General features: G+C 38.7%; 1 protein-coding gene across 1 annotated transcript in view; it reads right to left on the bottom strand.

Annotated features, from left to right (window-relative positions):
- tpk1 (thiamin pyrophosphokinase 1) overlaps positions 1-4,376 on the bottom strand; it is a 56,768-nt gene extending 52,392 nt beyond the window's left edge. The window contains exon 1 of the mRNA XM_079234596.1: positions 4,319-4,376. Within this exon, the coding sequence (XP_079090722.1) occupies positions 4,319-4,361 (43 nt within the window). The 5' untranslated portion in view covers positions 4,362-4,376. The remainder of the gene's footprint in view (positions 1-4,318) is intronic.
- Between the last annotated feature and the right edge of the window lie 20,323 nt (positions 4,377-24,699).

Here is a 24,699-nt window from a genome sequence, read left to right as displayed (position 1 = left end):
GGAAGCTTAAGCAACACTGTGATTACAATGCCCTCTTCCCTCACTGCTAAACTGTATTTATGTAAATTCCTCTCAACTGGAGACCAGTTTCGGAACAGCACTGCATGGCATATCTATTAAAGCTTTGTATCTTTCCCAATACACATTTCAAAATACATCAGCAATGCAGTGGGAGGCCAGAGAAAGCAATGGTTAAGCTGGAAGAAGAACAATATCTTGAGGTTTCATGAAATTCTCATTGCAACATGTGCATCACCTTGTGTCCTATGAAGCTCCCTTTGTGGTGTTAAACCCTCAAGTGTAAAGAGTGCATTTTGACGATGCTGAGGAAGTGTGGAGGAACAAATTGTCTTTGGGTTTGTGACTTTGTTGCAGCAGCGCGCTTGATGTTGTTAAAAAGTTCACATCCGTGGAAGGTCATTTCCAATAAGAAAGTCAACCCCAGTAGAGTATGGTAAAGGCAGGAGGAAAGAAAGAGAGGGTGAAGAGGAGGAGGAAACGAAAGGAGGACACAAGGAAGGGTAGGTGAGGAGGAGAAAAATGAGTAGATTTGTCAGTCTTGTCTCTTAATTGGCTGGAGGTGTACAGAGAACAAAAGACAAACCCAACCAGCCGTGACTTTTCAGATAACCCCTCGTCACACAAACACACACAAGGAGGGGTGCAGCCTTTTGTGCACTCTGTTCAAAGAAATGTCACCTTGGAAGTGCCAGACAGCATAATGACAACAAACCCACACACAAACAAAAAGAATCCAAGCGCATAACCGAGCACGCAGATCTTCCAGGAATAGGCATTTATAATTCAAATTATGAAATTTAAAAAAGCCTAACTTTGCACACTCGGGATTTGAAAAAGCCGACACCCAGGGGCTGTTTTTATATCCTCCACCGCGTCGAGATAAGCATTTCCTGTAAGATATTAAACTAAAGCAACAATAGACATTTTTCAAAATGTATCTAATGGAGGAAAAAGTGTGTACGTGAATGACACGGGGAATCTTGAACAAATGTTACCTCGGATCAGAAAGTGACGGATTCATCAAGAAATTGTATCATCAGGCGTGTGCTCTGATCTGGTTCTGATCTGCATCCATTATTTGCACTCCCTGAGAAATCTCTAGAATACATCTTGGATTTGCACAGAGAGCAAACTCAGGTGCGTGGCCTGTAATGCTTAGCTAGCGCGTTTGAGTAAACATCTGTTTCAATGCATGCTTCAAAACTGCTGATAGCATCCTATCAGCAGTGAGTGTCTCTTGACTGATGTTGGCCTTTGAGTGTTATTGATTTTTTTTAGCTGTGTAAGGTAACGCCACTCCTGGTGTTCTTGTTCTGTGCAAATTACAGACGTGTGCGAGAATGTCAAGTTTATACAAACATATGTACGGCACAATTACAGCGGCCCTTAGTAGTCTAACAGCAGGATTATAACCTTCAAACAGCAATCAATAGGAGACAGAGAGGGAGAGAGAAACAAAGGACGCAACGCACCAGAATACAACCTACGCTTCTTCAATAAATGATGCAGGGCGCAGTACTAGGCTCTTTTCCTCCAGTGGTACTCATTCATTCACTCATTTTATCAAAATGGGACAAATGATGTACTGGGGCTGCAGTTAACGATTATTGAATTACCGATTAATCTGCACATTGTTTTTTTGTTTTTATTCATTTTTCAGGGAAAACTGTCCATTACAAGTGAAAATAGTCTTCTCATTGTTGTTTTGTCTGACCAGCAGTCCACAATCTGAAAATATTGAGTTTACAATTGTATAAAACAATGTTTTTAAAAAGAGAAATTCAGACAATCTTTGTACTGGAGAAGCTGGTACCAGAGAATGTTTGGCGTTTTTAATTGAAAAAAGGAACTAAACTTTCTGAAGCCCACAAAAAGGTTTTCCTAATAAAATATGAAATACATTATCATAGGCAGAAACTGTAAAAACAGAACTTTGTGTCAGGGAAGACAACACAATCCAAGGGTAAAATAGTCATATTTAATCAAAAGCACTGTATTATACATCTTTTTTTCCTCACTTTTTGGGGATGGCCTGCAGGTCATTGTCGTGGGTGTGAAGTTCATGTCTCATATAAAATGTTGCCAGATTTCCAGAACTCGGGTACGCTTATACTTGTATGTGGATCCAATCCAAATGAGAAAACGTCCACAATGTCCAAAATGATTATTGATTATATTTTTCCCCAATTTTTATAAAAGAAATTATCAAAGAAATTACATGTTTCCTTCTTCATTATTATATATGTATTATAAACTGCATTATATTTGGAGGCTATTTTTATCTTTTTATTTTTGAGAATGTAATGCTCATCAAATCACCTGAACATTTCTAAAACAAGTTGTTGGCCCATTTTCTGGTTTGGTGGTGTATTTCTTTTCACATTCCCCTCTGTGAATGGGCAGACAGAAACGACAAGAGGTCCAGGCAGGATATTTCATTTTCAAGTAGAGCAAAGCTCGATATAAGATTATTCAGCTGTCTCAAACGTTACAGGTAAAACGAAAGCGGTTCCATCAAATTACTGGAGTATAATTAGGAATGAAAGCCCACAAATTACAGAGGGCTTACTGCATGTCTATGAAAAAGGTTGATCGGTGCCCGTATGCTGAATCCAAGAAACACGACGGAGGCAAAAGCTCAGACCCTGCTGAGCCTTTTGGGGACAGAACGTTGTTTTTTCACTCCCATATTCTCTATCTATATCTTTCTGTGGGTGGACAATATTTCAGGCCAGTGTCAAAACCCTGCAAAACTAATTTTATTTGGACAGAGTGCCGCTGCTCAACCAATGGCAGCCTCCTTTATTATAATGTACATGCATGTAAGGCAGGAATGTATTTTGTGTAAGTCACAAAATTATCTCTATATAAAATGCATCTCAAAAAGCGACACGTACATAACGAATAACAGGAGCTGTAACACAATAAAGAAGTAAGAGATGGATATAACTCATGTGCCTGCCGTCTCCTACACAGCGGGGGTTCTCAATCTTTGCTACTTTGCGGCACATTATCTGATTATTATTAAACGCCAGAGGATCATCGTACTAAATAAATGAGAAAAGAAAACATAGCATGACAAATAAGGAGAAAAATAAACTGGACTGTAAATATTTGTTATTCCACTGTCAGCTTGAACTACCAAAACAATTTATGAATTCAAATTGAATGCATTCAGAGTCATATCTCCTCACTACTAGGGAGCATTTACTGGTGCAGGGTTGCCTTCCACATCACTTTCTCGTTTAAAAAAAAGAAGATACATTTCATGTCACTGCATCCGAGGGAACGTGAGCTAGCTGTCTCTACCCGATGATGATATGAGTTCTTGAGCACATTTAGGCTGGACATTGGAAAAAAATAGCTTGCGTTGTAAATTACCAAAACATGTTAATGTAACCTTACCAATTGGCAGTATACTCCACGACCCACAGAGCGCCATGCTCTGAGGGTTGCAAAAAGCGTCTCTACAAGCCAAACTGCTGTACGATCCCCTTGACCTTTATAGCTCCGGGTAAAACCTGCCCGTGGGCAGCTTTCCCTCCTACACACTCACACACCACCAGGGAGCTCACATAAACCTTGACCTTAGCGCAGTGGTTAAAGGCAGCTACAACCAGCTTCTTCTTAAGGTCTCCAGGGAGGCTGGTTCAGACCGTATGGATAGTTTCTTCTGAGAGCATCAACATATACAGAAAACATTTAGGGAAATTAATCTTGCCACAGAAATGTACCTACGTGCGTTTGGAAAAGAGAAATTAGTATTACTGAAAAGATGTCAGTCAATTGCTACACTAAACATGTTTTTTCTAAGGTTGTGTTTGAACAAAGTGAATTCATATGATCACAGAGATTGTATTCAGGAGCAAGATCATTTATTTTTAGAAATGTTTCAATAATCACTATGCCCCCTCAAACAGCAAACATTACAAGCAAACACATCCGACACTCTTTCAATAAACATTCATTATTCACGCAGCCAAACAAAAAAGACACACGGAAGTGCATCTCATACATATACACATTGTTGTCATGAAAGTACCAGTGATTTGTTTTGGAGTTTGAATTCCCCCAAGTGTGTGTGTGTCAGAGTGTCTGAGAGAAGCAGAGAGAGGAAGACAAGTGTGACAGTGATGTGAGTAAGTTTGTGTTTTGATCAGACGCATACAGATCTGTGTTTGGGCCCTGGTTTGTGGCTTGTGGGTGAACACGCCATGTGTGCATGGACACTGTGCATTTGATTGACTGCGTGCATGTGTGTTTGCGCCAAGGGAACGTGTGTTTGAAAAGGCAGTACCTGAGGGCAGCAGGCAGTCCAGAGGCGTCAACTCTTCATCCATGACTAGGATCCACAGGAGCTCGTCTTCAATCAGTCGACTCACCTGGAACTGAGAAGAGGAGGACAGACACTGTTGCTATTTCTTTTGCTTTTTTCTGCCAGATTGATTTTTTTTTTCATTCTCTGCAGACCGAGTTTAACAGTAATCTTGAAATCACAAATTGTTATGTATAATAATATCTGAAATGATCCTTAAAAAATTCTATATTGGAGAAAATTCTAAATTCTAATACATGTTTCTTTGAAACATACATGAACAAAAGAAAAGCAATTAGAGTCAGCACCCCCTTGCTCACCTTTCAGCTTCACAATCTAGTTAGCAGAGAAGAGAAGAAAAAAGTACTGTGTGTAGATACTAGTCACACCTCCTTTTACCTCTCCTCAGTAATAGCAATGCTTCCTCCTGCCTACCCCCACACATGGCCATGACCAGTTGAAGAAACAGGACTAAATCAATTATTAACGTAAGTGCATCAGCTACTACACTGGACTATATCAATTGTGTTTGTTTCAGTTTTCTGGCTATGTTTCAATTAATTTGGCTGACATAAAGTAGAATTATGTCATCATTATATTGCCTCAACCAAATTCCACAACCCTGCTTAACGTGAAAGTAAAACCTTTCTAAGCTGGTTTTATAAACCTGGCTCTAAAGATGTTGTGTTTTAGACAAAAACTGTCCACACAATGACATATATTGAATTTAGTCCTATAATACAAAATAAAAAAAGGAAATTCATAATATTATTTATTTTCATATTTTATTTGGCTGTAAGTGGTAATTTCCTGCAATGGTTATCAATAGACATACAGCTTTTCTCTAATGTTGTGTTTTACAGAGACCAAAATATACTTTTAAATAAATAAACACGTTTTAATTGTTACAGCCATTGCAAAGTATTATACAATATTCAAAGTAAAACCGTTAGACTTTAAATATGTTATACACAAATTCATGTTTTACTGCCACACACATCAACCACCAATAAACCATTGCTGCTCTGCCTCCAGCCTTTCCTCAGTGACATCATTGAGTCTGCGTTCATGCATAACTGGGCTGCATGTAAAACTAATGCTGCAGAAGCTCTAACCAGCACTGTTGCACCTTTCGCGTTAATATACTAACACACTTGCAGAGAGACCTCACTAAACTTTGACCACCTTGCTGTGTGCACATGTATGTAGAGACAGTGTAGCAACGAGCCTCGGTGCTTCCCGTTGTTCACAGATAAAACCGTGCAACACCAACACAAACAACACACGTGGCCGACACTACACTCCACAACTAATGAAGCGACTTCACATTTTACACTTGACAATGCTTTGCTTTGTAAATATTCAATAAAACTCACAGAATGCAGCGACTTCCGTTATAGAAGCTATAAAAGGTAAACAGTCAAGGAGAGCGCAGAGAGATGACGGCAGCACCGAAGAGGGGTGGAGATTTGTTACGGCGACACCTAGAGGCCAAAAATGGAAACTCGTTTTCTGTGTCCGTTCCTCTGAAAGCAGAGGGTTTAAAAAGCGAGACTCTAGGGTTCTCCAGCTAATTAAGTCGTAATTTCCCTTTTCCCCCCCAGTGGAAGCTATTCCAATAAGAAACTGACTCTTTCAATCGCTTCTTTCACTCTTCACTGTAACTGTCATTATGTGCCCATTTCCTAATGGTGGGCCTGCTGAACAGATGTCCAACTTAATATTAAATAAGAAAAACAGAAACTAAAGGACTAATGTGTTTAAAATTAGATGGGTGTGCGAAGCTTAAACATGTCTAGAACCCTTAAAAGATATCTGCATTAACACCACTGACCCATACATGATGAAACTTTTATTAAAGGCGACTATTTTAATGTTTAATTCTAATTGAGTTTAATGGAGAATTAACAGTCAGACAATTAGTTGCTCCATTGATCCGCCTCCACAGGGAGAACTACCGTGTATATAGTCTTTGCTGCAGCTTAAAAAAATGACTGCAAGGTGGATGAACCAGGGTCCTCCAAACTATCTATGATGTCATCCATGCTGTCTAAACGTGGAGTGATAAATACAGGGGAGAGATTGTAAACGGACACCAACATCACACATGCATTTCTTTCTTATCATCTGACTGGAACAACATGGTGATTTGGCTGAGGAGTCTTTGCAAACCAGTGATATCATATTGTATTCTGGCAATGTGTGAGTATAGACCTGGGAGGTGTAACATATACATTGTAGGTATTGTATAAGCTGATTCTACTGTTTTAAAACATGATATTTCTAACTAAATTTGGCTACTTTTAGTGATATTTAAATATATATTTTCAGATATTTACTTTTGGCAAGATGTTTGTCCTCAGATGATATCTGTTCCAAAAAACATTTACCAAAGCTGAAATGATCACTAAATGTGAGTGATTATTTTTTAATTAGCGTCTATAAGTTTATGAATATAGCCAAAGAAAATATTATAATTCATATATGAATGAATATGCTATTTAGGACATGAGTGAAATAAATGGCAATTGCAAAGACAAAAAAAGACCAAAACCTAAAATGGTCCACAATCAATAATTTATAGCACACACACAAACACACCCTCCCTCACACGTACTTACAAACAGCATGTAGTCAGACTACACAATAACACACAGGTGCACCGAAAATGCAGACACATCAGAAAACTCACACATGCTGCACAAATATACAGGAGCAAAACACACACAGGTAAACAAACACCACGAGAACACACACACACACACACACACACACACACACACACACACACACACACACACACACACACACACACACACACACACACACACACACACACACACACACAGTGGACTGATGGTGCATGCTTCAGATATCTTCAGACAGCAGTAGAAGCAGTGTAAACCGAGAAATCAAATCTCTCTCAAGGTGAATCCACTCCGGAGGCTCGTTAAAACAAACGTTCTCTCATCAATCAGCACTTGTCTTGTCTCCGAGACAGACTGCACATGGGGGGGAAATGATACACACACTTAACGCACAGTTTTGCACAGACATGTATGGGCTGGGCACACACACACACACACACATGCTTTGCTAAGATGCATGGGAAGTAATTCATTCTGTGGGCATGCATTATAAATACATCTATGAATAAATTCCAGGCTGAGTGCATTCTTCATTGGCAGGGATTTTTATTTTTTACAAGGCCACACCACCTGAATGTTTGAACGGATCTCTCTCTTCTCTCAGCATCTGTGTAAGCTAGCTCACCGTTCCTTGTCCATCAACCTTTCTAATATTTAACCCTTTTTGCTTCTTCCCATTTCTTGTCATGTTTTTTCACTCACTCTGCCATAACTTCTTCTGTTTGTAATTCCCAAATATGATATTTTTTTGCGACTCTAGGGAAGGGCATGGGTGAGATAGAAGAAGTGGATCAGTGATTGTAAACAAAGAGGCTAAAGATTACAATGCAGCCACATCCTTCTGGGAGGAAGTTGGTTTATTTGACCAGCGGGCCAGTCATTACACACTCTGTGTGGACTGCTGTTCCTTCCAAACACTCTTTTTAATTCTAATACCAATTATACCAAATGCACCTGGCTGAATTTTGAGGAAACATGTATAAAGTGAAACACACAACATTAAGAAAATGTTAGTTTGATGGAAGAATGCAGCCACAAAAGAGATTTATCTCACACAGCTAAACATCCTAACGCTTCAATGAACAGTTGGAACCGGCAGACACATCTGCCATAAATGGAATTAGATGTTGTTGTTTTTTCATCCGTAAAGCTACTTAAAAGAATAGTTTGATTTTGGAAAAATAACCTTAATTGCTTTCTGGATCTAGAAACTTTGCCCCTTTCAGATCTGTTTGTTACATTTAAAGCTACAGTAATTTAGCTTTGCTTAGCATTAAGAACGGACAGCATAGCTCTGTCCAAATTGAAGAAACTGCATACCAGCAGCTAAAAAACTCACTAATTGGCAAATGATTTCCTTTTTTTCTTCTTCGTTTGTTGTCATTGTTGTTTTGTATTTCAACAGAGCCAGGCTATCTGTATATCCCTATTTTCAGTTGCTATGCCACGCTAAGCAACCTTTTCTCCTGGCTATAATGAGCATATTTCCCAAAATATTCCTCTATTAAGTAGCTAAGATAATGTAGCTAAAATAAAAACCATAAAAAAAGACAACTGAAAAAGGCCATAGCTGTGGAAATGTGGATTAGTAACTTTCTATGTTTTACATATCTCTCTACATGATTTCTGTCTTTCATCAAAATAAAGAGACGCCTGAGTCACATTCAATGCGCAGCAGGAACATCATCACAGCTGGCAGATGATTGTACCACAGAAAAAGCCCATTCTCAAGAAGTGAACCTCTGCCAGGCGCGGTCTTTCTTTCTACTGTGCAAGGTAATAAAATAAGTTCATCAATATCTCTTGCCAATTGCTTTTTTATTCTCCCTCTCTCTTTGGATAACATTGTGGGAGGGCTCCAGGTTTTGTCTCTCTATCTTTTGCACCTAATTACCTTCATTATTTGGCACATCAGATCCAGCAGGGCTGTTGCCAATTTATCACCTGGAATAACAGTGAGGTCACAAACACAATGTTAGTTGCTGAAGCTGAGATACCATACTTTTTTCTTAAATTGCCTCAGGTTTACAGAGAAGCTTATACTGAGAAGCATTGCTGTGGACATTTTTATTTCATTTTATTTTTCTCCTCAAGGTCATATCATAGTGAAGAGAGTGTGTTTGTCTTGAGTTTAATTTAATGTCTCCTATCAGCAAATACACAGGTCACATTACAGTATTACCCCACGTACCCCTGGCAGAATACACCTATTATAGTGACAGATAGTAAACAAATAAATGGAGATAACTAACATGCAAATTCAGACTCTCTCCCTCCCTTTCATAAAATCTTTCTCCCTTTAACATTTCCATTAGTTTAACTCCTTTCTCTCCTTTTTCTTTTACCTGTTCTTTTTTCCTCACTAATGCATTTTAGTACTTTTTATCTGCCTTTCCTTTTTCCTATCCCAACTCCTTTTTGTTACTTCCTTTGTTTTCAGCTTTACCTCACCTCACTGTACGCCTGTTCTTTTCCGTCATGCTCTTGGGTTTTGTATCCGACTAACATTTTTATTTCACTAAATAATGATTTTTGTGATGTCTGATGAAGGTGGATAGCCGCTCAAACAAGTCGGTTCAGATTACTCGGGGGATCTTGCAGCTCTGCTCAGTTCGACAACTGTTTAGGAAGTATAGTTGCATGGGGTAAGTTCAGCTGAATTAGGGCTAAGTAGGCCATTTTTCTTTTTCATCTGCCAGTGATGATGACCCATTTTAGTTAGAAGGGAACAAGACACAAGAGCAATGGAGGACAGCCTCTTTTTCGGTTGTTTTGAGAGTCTCCTGCTGCCATGGTCATCTGCCGCTTAGAGGGGGATTTCTCTCACAGCTAAGAAATGTCATTCAGTGGAAAGAGGCATGGGTCACCAAGAACAAGGAGGACGCATTACAGGTGATTGTGACCCAGGATGTTGAAGTGGAGGCGTCCGGTCTTTTAACTTCAATACATGGGCAGGGTGGTGATTATCTGCAACTTGGCAGCTTCTTTCCTTTGGCATTGCCTTTTCTGTACTGTACTTAATACCCCCACAGGCTTCCTGTCACATATCCAGAGGACGCTGGTGGATTTCCTTGTGTTCCTGATATTACTGCCTGAGGGCTGGTGTCCCTCACCTGCCTCTCCAGAAGCAGGGCTAAAGACCGACCTTGAGTACGCGGTGGCACCATTCCAGCTCGTATAAACTCATATCTGTTGAGGAGGCCAACGGATGTGCTCTTAGAGAGGACTGCAGCTGGCAGCTTAATGCTAGACAGTAATTTCTTGTTCCCAAAATTAAGCCAAAAATGAGCTCAATAGGCTATTAATCACTCATGCTTCTGATTCTGCACATCTGTCCTGATGGCCTGCACCCTCTGGGGAATACGTTAGTGGATGGTTATAGGGTTTTAAGTGTATGGGAAGTTGTGTGGTGGAAGTCTATGATCCGAAAAATGAATATTTTTACTACAACCCTGAGGCAGGATTCAGTGAAGGCCGGCATCACAAAGTTAGAGCACAACCTCTCTTACTTAGGGGTTCGAGAAAAAGTAGATGGACTGAACTGGCCTCCCAAAAATGGCTGGAGGGGTTCATTGGGGAGCTGCTGTGGGCCCTGCCAGGGCACTGTGAGGGATGATACAGATGGTGCCTGGTGATGCCACAGGGGAGGACATTTTTGAGCTCCCTGTGGAGCAGATATCAGCAGAAACTGGGGCTTGGCACGGGGAACGGAAGCTAACTTTCAGTGCTGTGTGAGAGGGTTGTTTTAGACAAACACAGGGAGAGGGCTTGTACACGGCATGTGTTAAGGTCAGACAGCCTGGCAAACACAACCTGTGACAACAGTGAATGCCTGTTAAAAATGCACTGCCAATACGAATAGTGTGACAGAATAGTTCAAGATTTAAATACCGTGTGCTCTCGGAATATCAAAGTTTCTTTTCCACAACTGAAAATGTGTTGCATATTTGCCAAAGCTTGAACAGCTTGCTAAGACCACCAGTGGCAGGAGGACACTGGCACTCCTTTAGAGGTCAACAGACCTGCAGATGGCTTTTGACAAATCACCTAAAAAGTGATGCGTATATAGTTTCACATTGTGGCTTTATTGCCCACAGGCTTCAAGCATTTTAACAGGCTCAGTGCTCAGTGCAATGGAGGGAAACGTGTGGGCGTCATCAGGCATATGTGTGTGCTTCATGTAAAAAAAAAAGGTGTTTTGCTGAATTCTTTGTTTTGAGGCCAAGTGAGCTACTTGGGTGATGCACATGATAAGGATGAGTGGTTAGGTCGCAGGCAATGCTAAAAGAGATGGTCTCAGCATACCTTAGGGTGAGGGAAATGTCCTCTTTTTTTTCTCTCAAAATAATATTGTCAAGGGGGAAAAATGTTTAGGGCATGTGAAATGCAACTGTGAAAAAGAGGTCCAACTCAGTTCTCAGTGATGCTTGTGTGCTTCTGCTGACAATGTCGGAAATACAAAATCAAATAAATAATATTTTGATTCAATACTTGACTCGCATTGGGTATGGTAATGAGGTAACATCTCAATATATTATTGAGACATTGTCTCATGATGACTAAAAATCACAATCAAGTAACAAAACAAAAACATCGTATTGTCTCACAACATGAAGATTGATATTAAATTGAAATGTGACAAAAGAAGAATGAGATATATATTACATATCTTGGTATTTGGGAGTCAATAAGTTTCACTGTCTTGTTCAGATTTATTATAATAAAAGCCATCAGTTTGAATTGTCTGTGTGCCCCCACCCCATCTCCCTCCCTCACACAGACTCTATCTGTATCACTTTTCCTGGTGCTCTCCTTTCTGCCTTCCTACTTCATTCTTTCATTAAAACACCATTGATCTTTCTCCCCCTCTCCGGCCCAGTCTCTTGGGTTCTGTGTTGTCTAAACACACAGACCAACAGAAACTCTGACAATGAATCAATCAGTTTAATGAATGAAGTGCCTTCTGATTCTCCTATACCATTCCTCTAAAGGACTATTAGCAGATCTCCTTCCGTCAGAATGTTTTGTCTTTCTTTTCTACTCTATATTTCAAACTGCACTTATGAATCCTCCAAATTAACTACGAGAAATTACAATGTCTTGCATTTTTTTCAATTAAGACTTCCCCTGTATGACTGAGTTATCTTTCTTTCAGAATTCCTTGCTCCTTCCTTGGAATCTCCCATTCGTAATTGGCTGAAGGACTAGGGTCACTAGGCATGTGTGACAGAAATATGTTGATGATGAAAGTCAATAAATGGCAGCAACAATGTAAAAAAGTCAAATAATTTTCATATTGTAAATGAGTAAATGTGACATATAGATATTCTGTGAGTTATTTGATTATAATGTGTATTTAAATATTTGGATTCTTTCACAATTTAGTTCATGAGGAGGAGACATTTTCTGACCTGAGCAAAGTTTTTTCTACATTTTGTGCTTATTACTTCTTATTACGGGTTTTAAAACAGCCAGTTTGTATTGCAATGTTTAGTATGCAGTTCTTTTACAGTTATGCAGCATTTTAATATTGCTTAATGTTGATTATGATGTACAAAAAACTACTTGTGCAACAGTATGAGTCTCCAGGAGCACATTTTGACTTGATGACCCACACACAGACTCACAATACCAGCGTTGCTGTTCCAGCTTAAACACAAACTACAAACTATGCCCTGTCTATAACTCATGTCTCATAGGGTGAGTAAGATCCACTTTACGAGATACAGTGATTTGAGAGGATGAGCCCCAAAGCTCGTGTGTACCTTTAACAAAGAATCAAGGGAGAGCACAGAAACCAATACAATGACGCCGTTATAGGACGGTGCAGTTGACACACGAGCACATAAAGGTGCACCCTGAGAATAGAGGATACCGACTGTGGCAGTAACTCAACAGTCATTACAGTTATCAACTCACAGACATGTCCAAAGTCCAAAGACGTGGTTATTAGTTCAGAATGTCTAATTTGTCATTATCTTTCTCAGGTGTAACTCTTGGTGCCCACATGGATACTAAATAAATCTTGATGTTGCCTGTCTGTTTATGAGTAGCACTCAACATTTCTTACTGTAGCTCCTACAAAACCTTAAGTGACATGGAATTGCCCAGGAGTGAGTAAAACTGGCTGCCGCATTATCAACAATTCAACTTCACGAATCAAACGAAACTCTGGCAACAAGTCTCCCGACATAGAGCTGATGGCCTCCAGGGAGTGCTATTTGTGATTCCCATGTTTCTCCTTTTCTGCTCTCTTTCATTGGTGAAAAAAACACAAAAGAAGCTTATTCATCTTCTTCTTTATTTTTGTCACACTGAATGGAGAAGTGTAATCTCAAGAGAGGGTGTTTCTGGGGTTCGTTGTGTGTTTGTGTGTCTGTGTGTAAGTGTGTGAGCACTCTCTGTGGGATGTTCTTCCAGTGGCGGGCCGTGGATTTTCTACTTTCAGTGGAGCAGCTGTTCAACAGGCACTGTGTTCTTCATACAGCAAGTGTAACAGCAAGAAAAATACCAGAGTGTTACATGTAGTGTTCCTTTCAGATATCACAACAGATTTACTGGTAAGAAAGACAGTCCACTTTTTGATCTATTGTGTTTTTAATGGAATTCAGACCTGATAAGAAAAGGGAGACACACAACACACAATATGGACTTGATCCATCAACTTGTATGTACAGTGTTATGTTATGTTCCTTTATGAAGGAAATATTATATTCTGTGCCCTTTTGATTACCCTAAATGTGAGTCAACATTGCACTTGACTCCGATAAGCCTGAAGGAAACGCAATGGAAAGATTTTCCAAGGGTGCAGGTTTGGATTATAATTCAGAACATGGGATAGACACATGTCAGTGAGTCTGAGATTCAGAAAATCCTACTTTGTGAAGGGCCTCTTATTAACTGATAGAGGGTTTTCAGAGCGTATACTCCTTTGCAACTATGTCCTGCTGCACACTCACACTTTCTATCCAGTCATACAAAGAGGCTGCTTAGTCCAAATACCGAACAGACTTTTACAATTGGAGCTTGAGTGGAGGGTCAAGTGCTTTGCCCAGGGCCACTCTTTAAATGTTACTTTTTCACGTGGGATGAAGAAATACTTCCCCTATTCCCCTGTCCTGATTTTCACCGCTTGTCCAGGGAATTCAAACTGGTAATCTTTTGGTCCCAAGCTCGGGTCTCTAATCTTCTGGTTAGTATTGCCCAAATTTATGTGGAAAAAGTATCGGGTAAAGAGCAGGGACCTGTGAAATCCTCTGGCTTCAGCAGCAGGGAGAACTTGTGACAGAACAGCAATGTAATAACTTTGCTCTTCATAAAATATGTCCTTTGGCCATGGCTTTAATCTTCCATCAGTATGTGCTCGCACAGATTGAGCTTTAAACTCGGCAAGGTATGAGTTGGAGACTTTTTAGCTTATTTTGGGAGGTGCCTGGGTTTGAGTGTTGGCTTCAATATGCTGCCTTAAGTCTGCATCCTCTTCAAATTACTTTTCACCTACACTTCAACTCTGTCTGAAAAATACATTATACCAAAAATATACTAGATCTTCACTGCAAAATACAAAATAGTACCCCTCAGAGAAAGAAACTAAGAGCAAAAGAGCAATAGAGACCCTTTTTGTGCCTTAAGACTGTTCAGAACAAGGTGCTCAAGATGCAGACAATAAGCAGCTGTTTTTCTTTCTTTTTGCATGAAATGCATTTGTTTTATCCGACATCAACACATTTTTTTTCAGCAAGCAAGTCACTCACAGAATAACTGTGTGTCTGTCACTCACTAACACACACACACACATACAAAGTCACAATGACAGAATTAACACCATGAAACATACATCTATGGAAACAGTTTCTATGACGCCCATGTCTATAACACTTTATAAACATGAAAGGCATTATAATATGCATATGGCACTGTTTATCATAGTTAAACATTAAAACATTGTAAAATGCATTTTCACTTTTTATTGTACCGTTCTTTAAGCAAATTATAACGCATTATGAGTTTGTTTATAATGCATTATAGACATGGGCGCCATCGAAGGTCAATGGAACAAAACAGTTGTCTGCCCACGCTCTCTCTTTTATACACACTCACACCAACACTTGAATAATAATTCTGCAGTTGTTTAAGTAGGATAATACGGTTGTTGCTTCTTCCACTTCATAAATAGGAGCTCTGAATTAAGTCAGCGCTCATTGATGACATCATTACAAAGAGCGAGGGATTATTTGGGTTTAGTACGTGTGTTCGTGATGTTTGTTCAACGTGTGGCTTACCTCGAGGGTCTCTTGTCTCCATCAGTTGGGGAAAGTAATTCAAATTTGCTTTTAGTTTAGTTTAATTTGTCTCTGACTGGCTGTCCATTTCAAATGTGTTGATGAAGCGCATTGTGAGGTACATCAGTAAGGAAACAACAGGTGTGTGGAGGAGAAAAGGTCTTTGAATGCGGGCTTCAGGTGATACTCCTTGTGCATGTACTGTAATATACATTTAGAATTTTTGCCACATCAGTGTAGGTAATCATCTGAGATTTTGTTGCCAGTACCATTTACTTATGTGTTTATCACCTAATCTAAGTGAATGAATTCAATTTAGTTTGGAACCAGGCATTTTTATAGAAACACAGCTGGGGTAATTTATTGAAGTTCCTGTCGTACACTTTTGATTGTACTCAACTATAACGGTCAAATCTGTGATTTTTAGTTAGCTTCTATGAGTGTTTCATGTTTTATTAATGAATTCACTTGAAAACAGTTATTCGGTGCAGCTACTGTAATTTATTTTTTACAGTATATTGCCGTGTGCTGGATTACAGTATGTGATAGTAGAATAACTGGTTTTCCGGTAATTCTCCAGTATATACCAGCATGTTACCATTTATTTTAAAAAGGGTACAAAGGGTAAACAACAACGAAAGTAGAAAACACAATAATTCATAGACAATACAATATTGGGGAAGTGTATTACTTGTCCTCAATCATTTATAAATCTGACTTTGTAAAACAGATAATATTAGGAACATTTGTATTCCAAAACTGAAGACTGCATGTTGAGAAGAAAATGTAAATGTGACTTGCATGACGGTGTAAAGGAGAAAGAGAAGAGAAGGGAAGAGAGAGAGTGAGAGAGGATTGGACTGCCTCACTTCTTCATCGTCTTACAGATACTCCACTCTTCACTACCTTTTAAACATTGTCCCGTTCTTTCTGGTTTGCAGTTCTACAGTTGGCTATATAAAAGCACAAATAAACATAGTTAGGTAACCAACATTACATCTTCACACTGTACTTGGCGATTAACTCTACTGAAGTTAACTTGGCTGACTGTGGTTTAAGCTAGCCAACATTATTACAGCTACTTGAGCTCGAGCTAGCTTACGTTACAGAGCTTGCTTCTCCAATTTTAACAACCTGATGTAACAAAATAGACCAAATTAAATATTATCTGAGATGCTAATGGTTCAATAATCATGAAGACAAAACAGTTAATGGTGATAAGCGTTAATTCACCTCGACTCATGATCTCCACATGGACTGCGCTCAGAAGGATGACTACCAAAGCTCTGCGGTCCAAAGTCACGTTCGGAAACAGCGGGTCACATCTTGTCACTTAAGAAATTATTAGTGGGCTACGAGCAGTTTGATTAATAGAAATGTGCTATCATCATCATCATCATCATCATCGCAGAAACATAAGTCTATAATCAACAGTACAATGCTGGTGGATAATGACTCACTCAATTTAGGGAAGCATATTTCCATCACTTCACAGAAAATACTGGATAATGGGATTAAATTACGGTCATCTGTTGCTACGGTTAACCGACAACATTAACGGTTAATTTACATGCGAAGGATGACTATTTAACTATATGTTACAATTATGAAATACTGTAGGACACCATTGTAAATCCACAATTAATTTACAGCAATTAATTACTGTGCTGTTGTGTAGCAAGTAAAAGCAAGGGAGGAGATTATTAACAGGAGTTTATTACAGCTCTATTGGTTGTCCAAAATATACACTAATGATAATTGGTGATTACAATTTGCACCAGAGCCTGGAGGCTTTGACCGGACCATGGCAGGGAGATTAGCCTCGTTTAAACAGTGTTAGTCACTTTTACGATCTTTTAGCTGATCGTCTCAAAGTGTATTGTCCATTTTATAGGGTTCTCTTTTATAATACGAATGCTTTCTGTTTTTAATGAAATAGTAAAACATAGTTTATCTTAAAAAAAACAAAGAGTCAGATGGGGCTAAGAGAAGGAAAGCAACAGGCAGAAAATACAAATGAAATTGAGAAAGGGACAAAGGAAGGAAAGGAAGGGGGGGGAAGAATAAATATGTCTTTTGTCAGAAACAGAGTAGAATAGATTACCCTGCAAAAGCTGTTGTCGGGTCGAGATTTAACCTACACACAATCTTCCTGTAGAGTGTCTGCAAGTGTATAGGTGTGTGTGTTACTCTGCTCTGCAGTCTCTTGGAGCAGCTCTTTTATCCCTCAGGACAACTTACTTCACAGTCTCTGCTCTCCATCTAATTCCTTTTTTCTCTCGCATGCTTTCTCTCTCATAAATGTAAAAACATACTCTTACGCACACATTCACTTTCCCTCTTAAGTTCTCCTGTTGCATTTGTCACACATAAGCTGTTTCTCTCACACAGACACAGCACATTTGGGGGAATAAGACCTCAAGGGTCATGTATTGTATTCAGTTTTTTTTAATATGTAAATTGCCTTATTTCACTTTGTAGATTGGGAGAATAGTTAGAGAATTGAATTACCGTCCATCTGAAAATGTTTTGTGACACACAGTTGAAGAAATTTGCGGAAATACTTTGGATTAACCAAAAACATGCTTTTGAACCAGTATTATGTCTTTACCTATTTTTCTGGCCAGTAGACTTTGCATGGTTTTGGTTCTTATCATTTCTCCAACACAGGATAGTGCAGAATCGGCACTTTTGTCAGGCCTGGACTAAAAGGAGGACCCAGATGCAGGGGATATCCGTATAGGCGCACTTTGTTTCCTTAGATCCTCTTTGACGAGTGAAAAAACATTAGGCTGTGAAAACAACTTTCTCACTAAAACTTCAAACATAAAACGCTCCCGAAGGAGGGAAGAATCTAACTACGACTGTGGACGCGGGCTCTGGCGCATGGACAAGGAAAAACACTTTGGCACAGGACAGAGGACAGAGGGAAGACGCAGACTATAAGCACATGAGGGTAATGGGGAACAGGTGGAACCAATCAGGGGAGACAATCAGACCGGTGACACATGAGGAAGGGCAAGTGACCTGAAACGAGAGGAGAGTCAGGCTTCAAAATAAAACAGGACGTTACGAGACAAAAACCCAAGACAAGACAACCCTCACAATGTGTGTGACAATTTTGAATATTCTAGTGAAAGGTTGATAGAAAATAATACAAAAAGATATGAAAATTTGATTTTTAAAATCTAGTTACAGTGCTAGTACTCAGTAGTTTCATTGTTAAAGAAAGAAAAATAGAAATAAGGGACTATGTAAATAAGTGACTATGTAAAATGTAAATGTGTATAACATATATATATATATACACATATATATATATATACACATATACATATATATATATATATACATATACGTATATATATATATATACACATATACATATATATATACGTATATATATATACATATACGTATATATATACGTATATATATACATATATGTATATATATATATACGTATACGTATATATATATATATACATATACATATATATATATATATATATATATATATATATATATATATATATATATATATACACAGAGAATCTCTGTAAATAATTAAAATAAGTAATGAGAAATATAAGAAAGATGTGCATCTTGGTGATTGAGTCCTGCACTGACATAATCTTGAATAACAACAATGCTAACCTATGTATTAATTCCCCCATTGTGCTTCAGGTTATCTGGGTGTGGTATCTGGGTATTTGTTGTTAACAGATTTATTCAAATTAGCTTCCATTTCACTTTTTTTCTGACATTCTCTCTCCGCCTCTTGAAGTATAATCTTTCATTCCTATCGCTCCACTTGGATGACAGAAACAAGTGACAGTGTGAAATCCCCTTTATTGTAGAAATCTAAGAGAGCTAAGGATAAAGTTCACAAGTTGTTCGAGTATACTATATCAAACTGTGTCAAAAGTGTTTTCTAGCTCTTTCTTCTTGCGTATAAGAAAAACTGCCATGTTAGTGTTTAAATGTGGAAAACTCTGCAATACAATTACTTGTTTCGTATGTTCAATAACAATTCAATGCTTGTTTCATGTTTTTGCCCTGAAGGTATTTAGAACAACATCATACACACAGATGCACAAATAATCACTCAGTGTTTTCTCTCCGGTAGTACACCAGATGCTTTTGTTTATGTCTCTGATATGATATTAATTAGGAAAACAATGATGCAAGAAAATGTTCGCCTGACTGGCTGTTTGGCTTTCTAATTCCAAAGATACTGTAGCTGCTTACTGGCTTGCAGGGCGGAAGCTTTGTTGGCTGGCAGATTGGCTGTTTTGATTGACATATTACTGATTGTCCGACTGCTGAGGAAAGACAATGCCCTACAACAGGAGAGGATGTGTAAATAAAAAGCAGCTTGAAGATTTCACAAGTATGGATTGCTTTTTCTCTCAAGCCATGTTGTACCTACAATTCTAATTAAACCAAATACTTTCAAGGGGTTATATGAAATGTTGATTGAAAAGAGGCAGCATGAGACAGATCATATGCTAGACTGTGAGCTCAAGCAGAAAAAGCAATCGTGCTACCAACAAAAACATTCTTTAGCACATTTTCTAGTAGCTATAGGCTATGTTCGACATATGTCTTGGAGGGCTTGGTCTCTATCAATGTATTACAGTATACCAGGATATTTACAAATTCCGAATACAAGATTTTGACAACCCAATCGCATGGGAAGGCTTATGAAAAGCATGACATTTCCCGATATTTCTGCGTGTCACTAATACCCCTTTTGGAGTTTTGGAGTCACAGGGTTACTTACCATCGTGAAGTGACTTAAAGTTGTGTCGTTATTTTTAAACGGTCGTGGTTCAGGTTATGCAACAAAACCACCAGGTTTAGGAAAAACATAATGGTTGGACTTAAAATAATTACGTGAACTAAATAAAATATTTACAATGTGTCATAAATTCGAAAACCCTCAAAACAACACTTTTCCGGCCACCTTGTTGAAATTCCTGTGTTTATTTGAGCCCTCCCACCATCCATGCACACACCATAAGTTACATCATTGAATTACAGTCACTACAGAGTAAGTGGGGTACAAATGACACGCAAAAAGCATTTCTCATGCATAATTCCTTACAAATGATCATGTCATTGATATGACATTTGATGAGAGCTGGCTGTATTTTCTATAGTAATTAATAAAGTTGCAATTCAAATGGGTCAGTTAGGTGTCAGATGACATTCTGTCCTTTTTCTTCTACCAGCTGTAAAAAGAGGCTCTGGTTGATGTGCTTTTTTCTGACAGTGGGCTGCTGGACCTTCAACAGTGATAACGCTTTAAGATAAGAGGTCATAGTTTGCAGCATTTAATGATGAGAAATATTTTTTACAAATTGATTTAGTTCCCAAATGGCTGGTTATGTAGCATATTCTGGAATGCAGATAAAAAAAACAATGCAGTCTAAATCAGCTTTACGTTTTCAGCCTATTTTCACTTTTTTGTTGTGTTGTCATACATTTGAAAATAAATAGGTATCGGGTGAGGTGGTAGAGACCTCATTGTGGTAGTATCATTGCCAGTATTTATGGAGGAAGGTGTGTGTTTATTTTGTCCTCCATCACAGCTGCTGTAACTTTGGAATGAAATGGAGGCCATGGTCATGTTTGCTAGTCACCAGTGAAAATATTTGACAGTGACCTGTGGAGAGTACAACATTCATTGATCTGACTGACCCTTTCCAACAACTCCTTTTCTGACCTTGAGATGGATCATCAACACGGGTCACTGGACATGAGTCAACTCTTCGACAAACTGACCAGACGCGGGTCAAGAGGTAGGTGTAAACCCTCGAATAGAATTTTTTTTCGGAACTGCCATTCTGGCTGAATGATTATCTGGCTGGTTTGCAAGCTGACTAGCTGGCAGTCCTGATACTTCATTATAAGAAGCAACATATTGAACAAATGAGGTAGTCAGAAAAGCAGTTTCTTTCCTCCTGGATGCCAAGAGTCAGAAACTTCATGCAACCTCTCCCTCCGGTGGATGGGTTTCTAACAAGATGACAGCATTCTCACAAACATGTCTTATAGAAGAAGACCGTTTCAAAAAATAATTTTATGGGAAAAAAGGAGGTGATGAAAGTGGTTTTGCAGGATGACCATGCCAAGTCATAGCTGTCTTGCTCTCATGTGGTCAATAAGGATTATTGAAGACTTCTGGAGTGGAACATTTTGGCTTCATCATCCAGAATTTCTTAGCCTGTAAGTCTGCCTGCCAGCCATTATTGATTCTTTCCAGTTAAGGAGCAAGGCCGCACAGACTGATACGAGTAAGTGACAGAGTGATTGTTTATGTGTTTGTTTTAGCGTGCACACAAACCAGTGTAGAGAGGGGGAGGATTATACAGAAAAGGAGACAGTTATATTCCATGGGTTTAATCTCAAAAGAGAAATACCTCTGAGGCTACATCAATTTAGTCTCTGCAATTGTATAGTTTGCTCATTGCCGACTGCTGAGATATTGACTCCCCACAGACTCACATGCAAAATGATATTTTCTATGGTGCTGTATAATTTATTTGGGGTTTTTCCCATCTCTGCAAGTCAGACTTCATATGCATCATCCTTATTGCCCATGCGGGAAAGAAGGGTAAGATCATTAGAATATTGGGAAGATGAAAGATAAAAACACAGAATGATTGCTCTCTCCTGACTCCTGACATATTGAGACAAAATATGCAATATGCAAGTATGGAGAAAAAAAAATACAATATGCAAGTATAGAGGAAACAATATGCAATATGCAAGTATTATTTGTTCAAATTGTGAAGCATTGCTACTGCCAGAAAGTGCTATATTTATATCATGCTACAGTTGGGTATTATGCAGAGAAGAAAACAAATATAAATTAAAAAAAAAAAATATATATATATATATATATATATATATATATATATACACATATATATATTTATATACAGTATATGACATTGACAACAGTTATTGAAGACCTTTTCCGCACAGTCTCACAAGTTTGTTTCATACACCGTGAAAGATTTCACTCACATATCTGAAAATTGGCCCTGTAACACCCGCACGGCATATTGAGAGCGCTCAGGAGATAACAGGTGCCAGATCTGCATTTATCAGATGCAAAAGAGAGAAATGAAAGACAGAAAGTAAAGCTGGAAAGTATGCAAGTGGGGAAAAAACTGAGGCGACAAGTCTTGATATGGGGATATTCAGCAGACCGTGTGTATGTGATGTGTGTGTATGTGATCCCAGGGATAATGCTATCGGCTTATGTGGGAAGCCTCCCTCGGAGTGCACGGTTCCTTCCCCCTGGAAACAAATCATGTCACAGGAAACCTCTAATGTCAATCTTAATGAGATCTCCCATCCTGGAAAATGCCATATACAGTATATAAACCAGTGCCCCTTTACCTAGTATGGAAGGAGTCAGAGGGTCTTTTCTCTTAGTAGAAGAAATATTACTTTCTGTTGGTGTCACGAAAAAGAATACTGACCGGTGGCATGGATGCTTATTTTCATCTACATCTTAGTCCGTCCATTGGACTGAAACACCTCACCCCCATGCAGACATAAGTATTAATTCTGTAGTCCACTAAAATAATGTTTTTTGTTTCTGAAAGATGTGGAACTTGTTTGCCAGTTTCCATATCCTGTTCGTACAGCAACATACTTTTTCAGGTCAATCACAACAATTATTGAGCTGAGAGTTCAACTAACAACTAACTGTACACTGTCTGTTACTCATCTCAGTGTGTGTAAGCCTCCTTTGACCTCTTTCATTAAGGGGCCATTTTTGACCACAGTCCTGCAGTGAGCCACATGTCCTTTGGGAGGTGGACCAATCTAGATACACACAGGACAGCGCAGAGCTTAAAAAAAAACAGCAGTGTTGCAGTTTCTTACACACTCACACAAACCAGCCTGGCAATTTCTATCATGCCCTGTTCAAAGGCACATGAATCATATTTGGTTCATTCTCTCACCCGCACAATCGAGATTCGTAAAACTTCAAAATCCTTATCTAATTTATCTCCGTGCCTGTATCAAAACTGACTTAGGTGGATTTAAGAGACACAATTAAATGGGGGATTGCAGCCTTCACTGGGATTCACCTGATCAGTCTGTTTCAGGAAAAGAAATCATTCAATTGTTGTCATATTTTGTACAATCAAATTTGAACATGCAATACAATAAATGCCATTCCGAACTGCCAAGAACCTGTTTATATAAATATGCTGTAAAGGTTGCATAACCCAGATCTTTGTAAATAACCTCAGATTGGGCATCCCATTTTGGAATTTAGGGTTTTAGGAGTTTAGTAAAAAACACATCTTCCCTTCATGTCAATATGTCATATATATATATATATATATATATACAGTCATTTTCAAAACTAGGCACACAAGCTTCCAGTTATTCAACTTCAACAAAACCTATTGAAATACTTGATTTAATGATTGTTCAATTTCAGTGAAGTTTTTTTCATCTTTTCAACAACAGCCAGGAGGCTCATTTTACATCCTTGAATACTGCAGCTGCTCCACTATAGGGACTGTTTAATATAATATAATGCAATGAAAGATGGCATATGGACAGAGACAAGCTACCATGTTGGCCTTAACAGCCAATTTTCTTAAGTCAACAGATGTGAGAAGAGGATGTACATGAGACAGAGGCATGTTTTAGACTCGGTTTGTTACAGTCTAATCCATATGGAGAGTTCCAAGTTGAAAGCGATCCCTTCACACTACTCAGGCATGAATTTGCAAACCAATATGGCGGATCTAAGTATGCCCCCTGATGTGACAACCCAGCCAGTGAAAGTGTGCTCAAATTATTACATCACATGCACAATTCCATAGGCACACAGGTACTGTAAACCCTATTTAACCAGAAACGCCAATAATTCCCTTTCATAAACACACAGTTAGGGCAAAGCCCGCAGAGTGCAGTAAAAAGACGTGGACCTACTGTGATAACGGCTTTGTCAAAATAACCTCCAGACACACTCACAAACCACACACATATTGCTCATACAACAACAAACACAATCCTCAAAAAATACATCTGAAACATTACAGCCATGATCTGCAGGCTAGACCGGTAATAACAGTGTTTTGCAGATTTAAAGTTCCTACTTTAAACACTTTAAATCCCTTGTAACAGCAAAACACAATTTCTCTTTTCAACTCAAGCTTATAACTCACTTAAATTGCACTGCTAGGGGGCATTCAATGACAGTGCAGCAACATGACATCAATCACAGTAAAGAACAGAAAAACAAATACATATTTAACATATTTGCTTATACCTATATGTTCTACAGGAGTGAGTCATCGATGCTTTTATACCCTCTACACATTTAGAACATGTAGTGCATGGCTCATGATTCATATTAATTTCCATATTACCTCATGGATTGAACTCT

Source organism: Taurulus bubalis (assembly GCF_910589615.1).
Source record: "Taurulus bubalis genome assembly, chromosome: 18".
NCBI classification, from domain to species: Eukaryota; Metazoa; Chordata; class Actinopteri; order Perciformes; family Cottidae; genus Taurulus; species Taurulus bubalis.
Note: the sequence above shows the minus strand (reverse complement) of the source record. Positions and strands in the feature narration are given on the sequence as shown.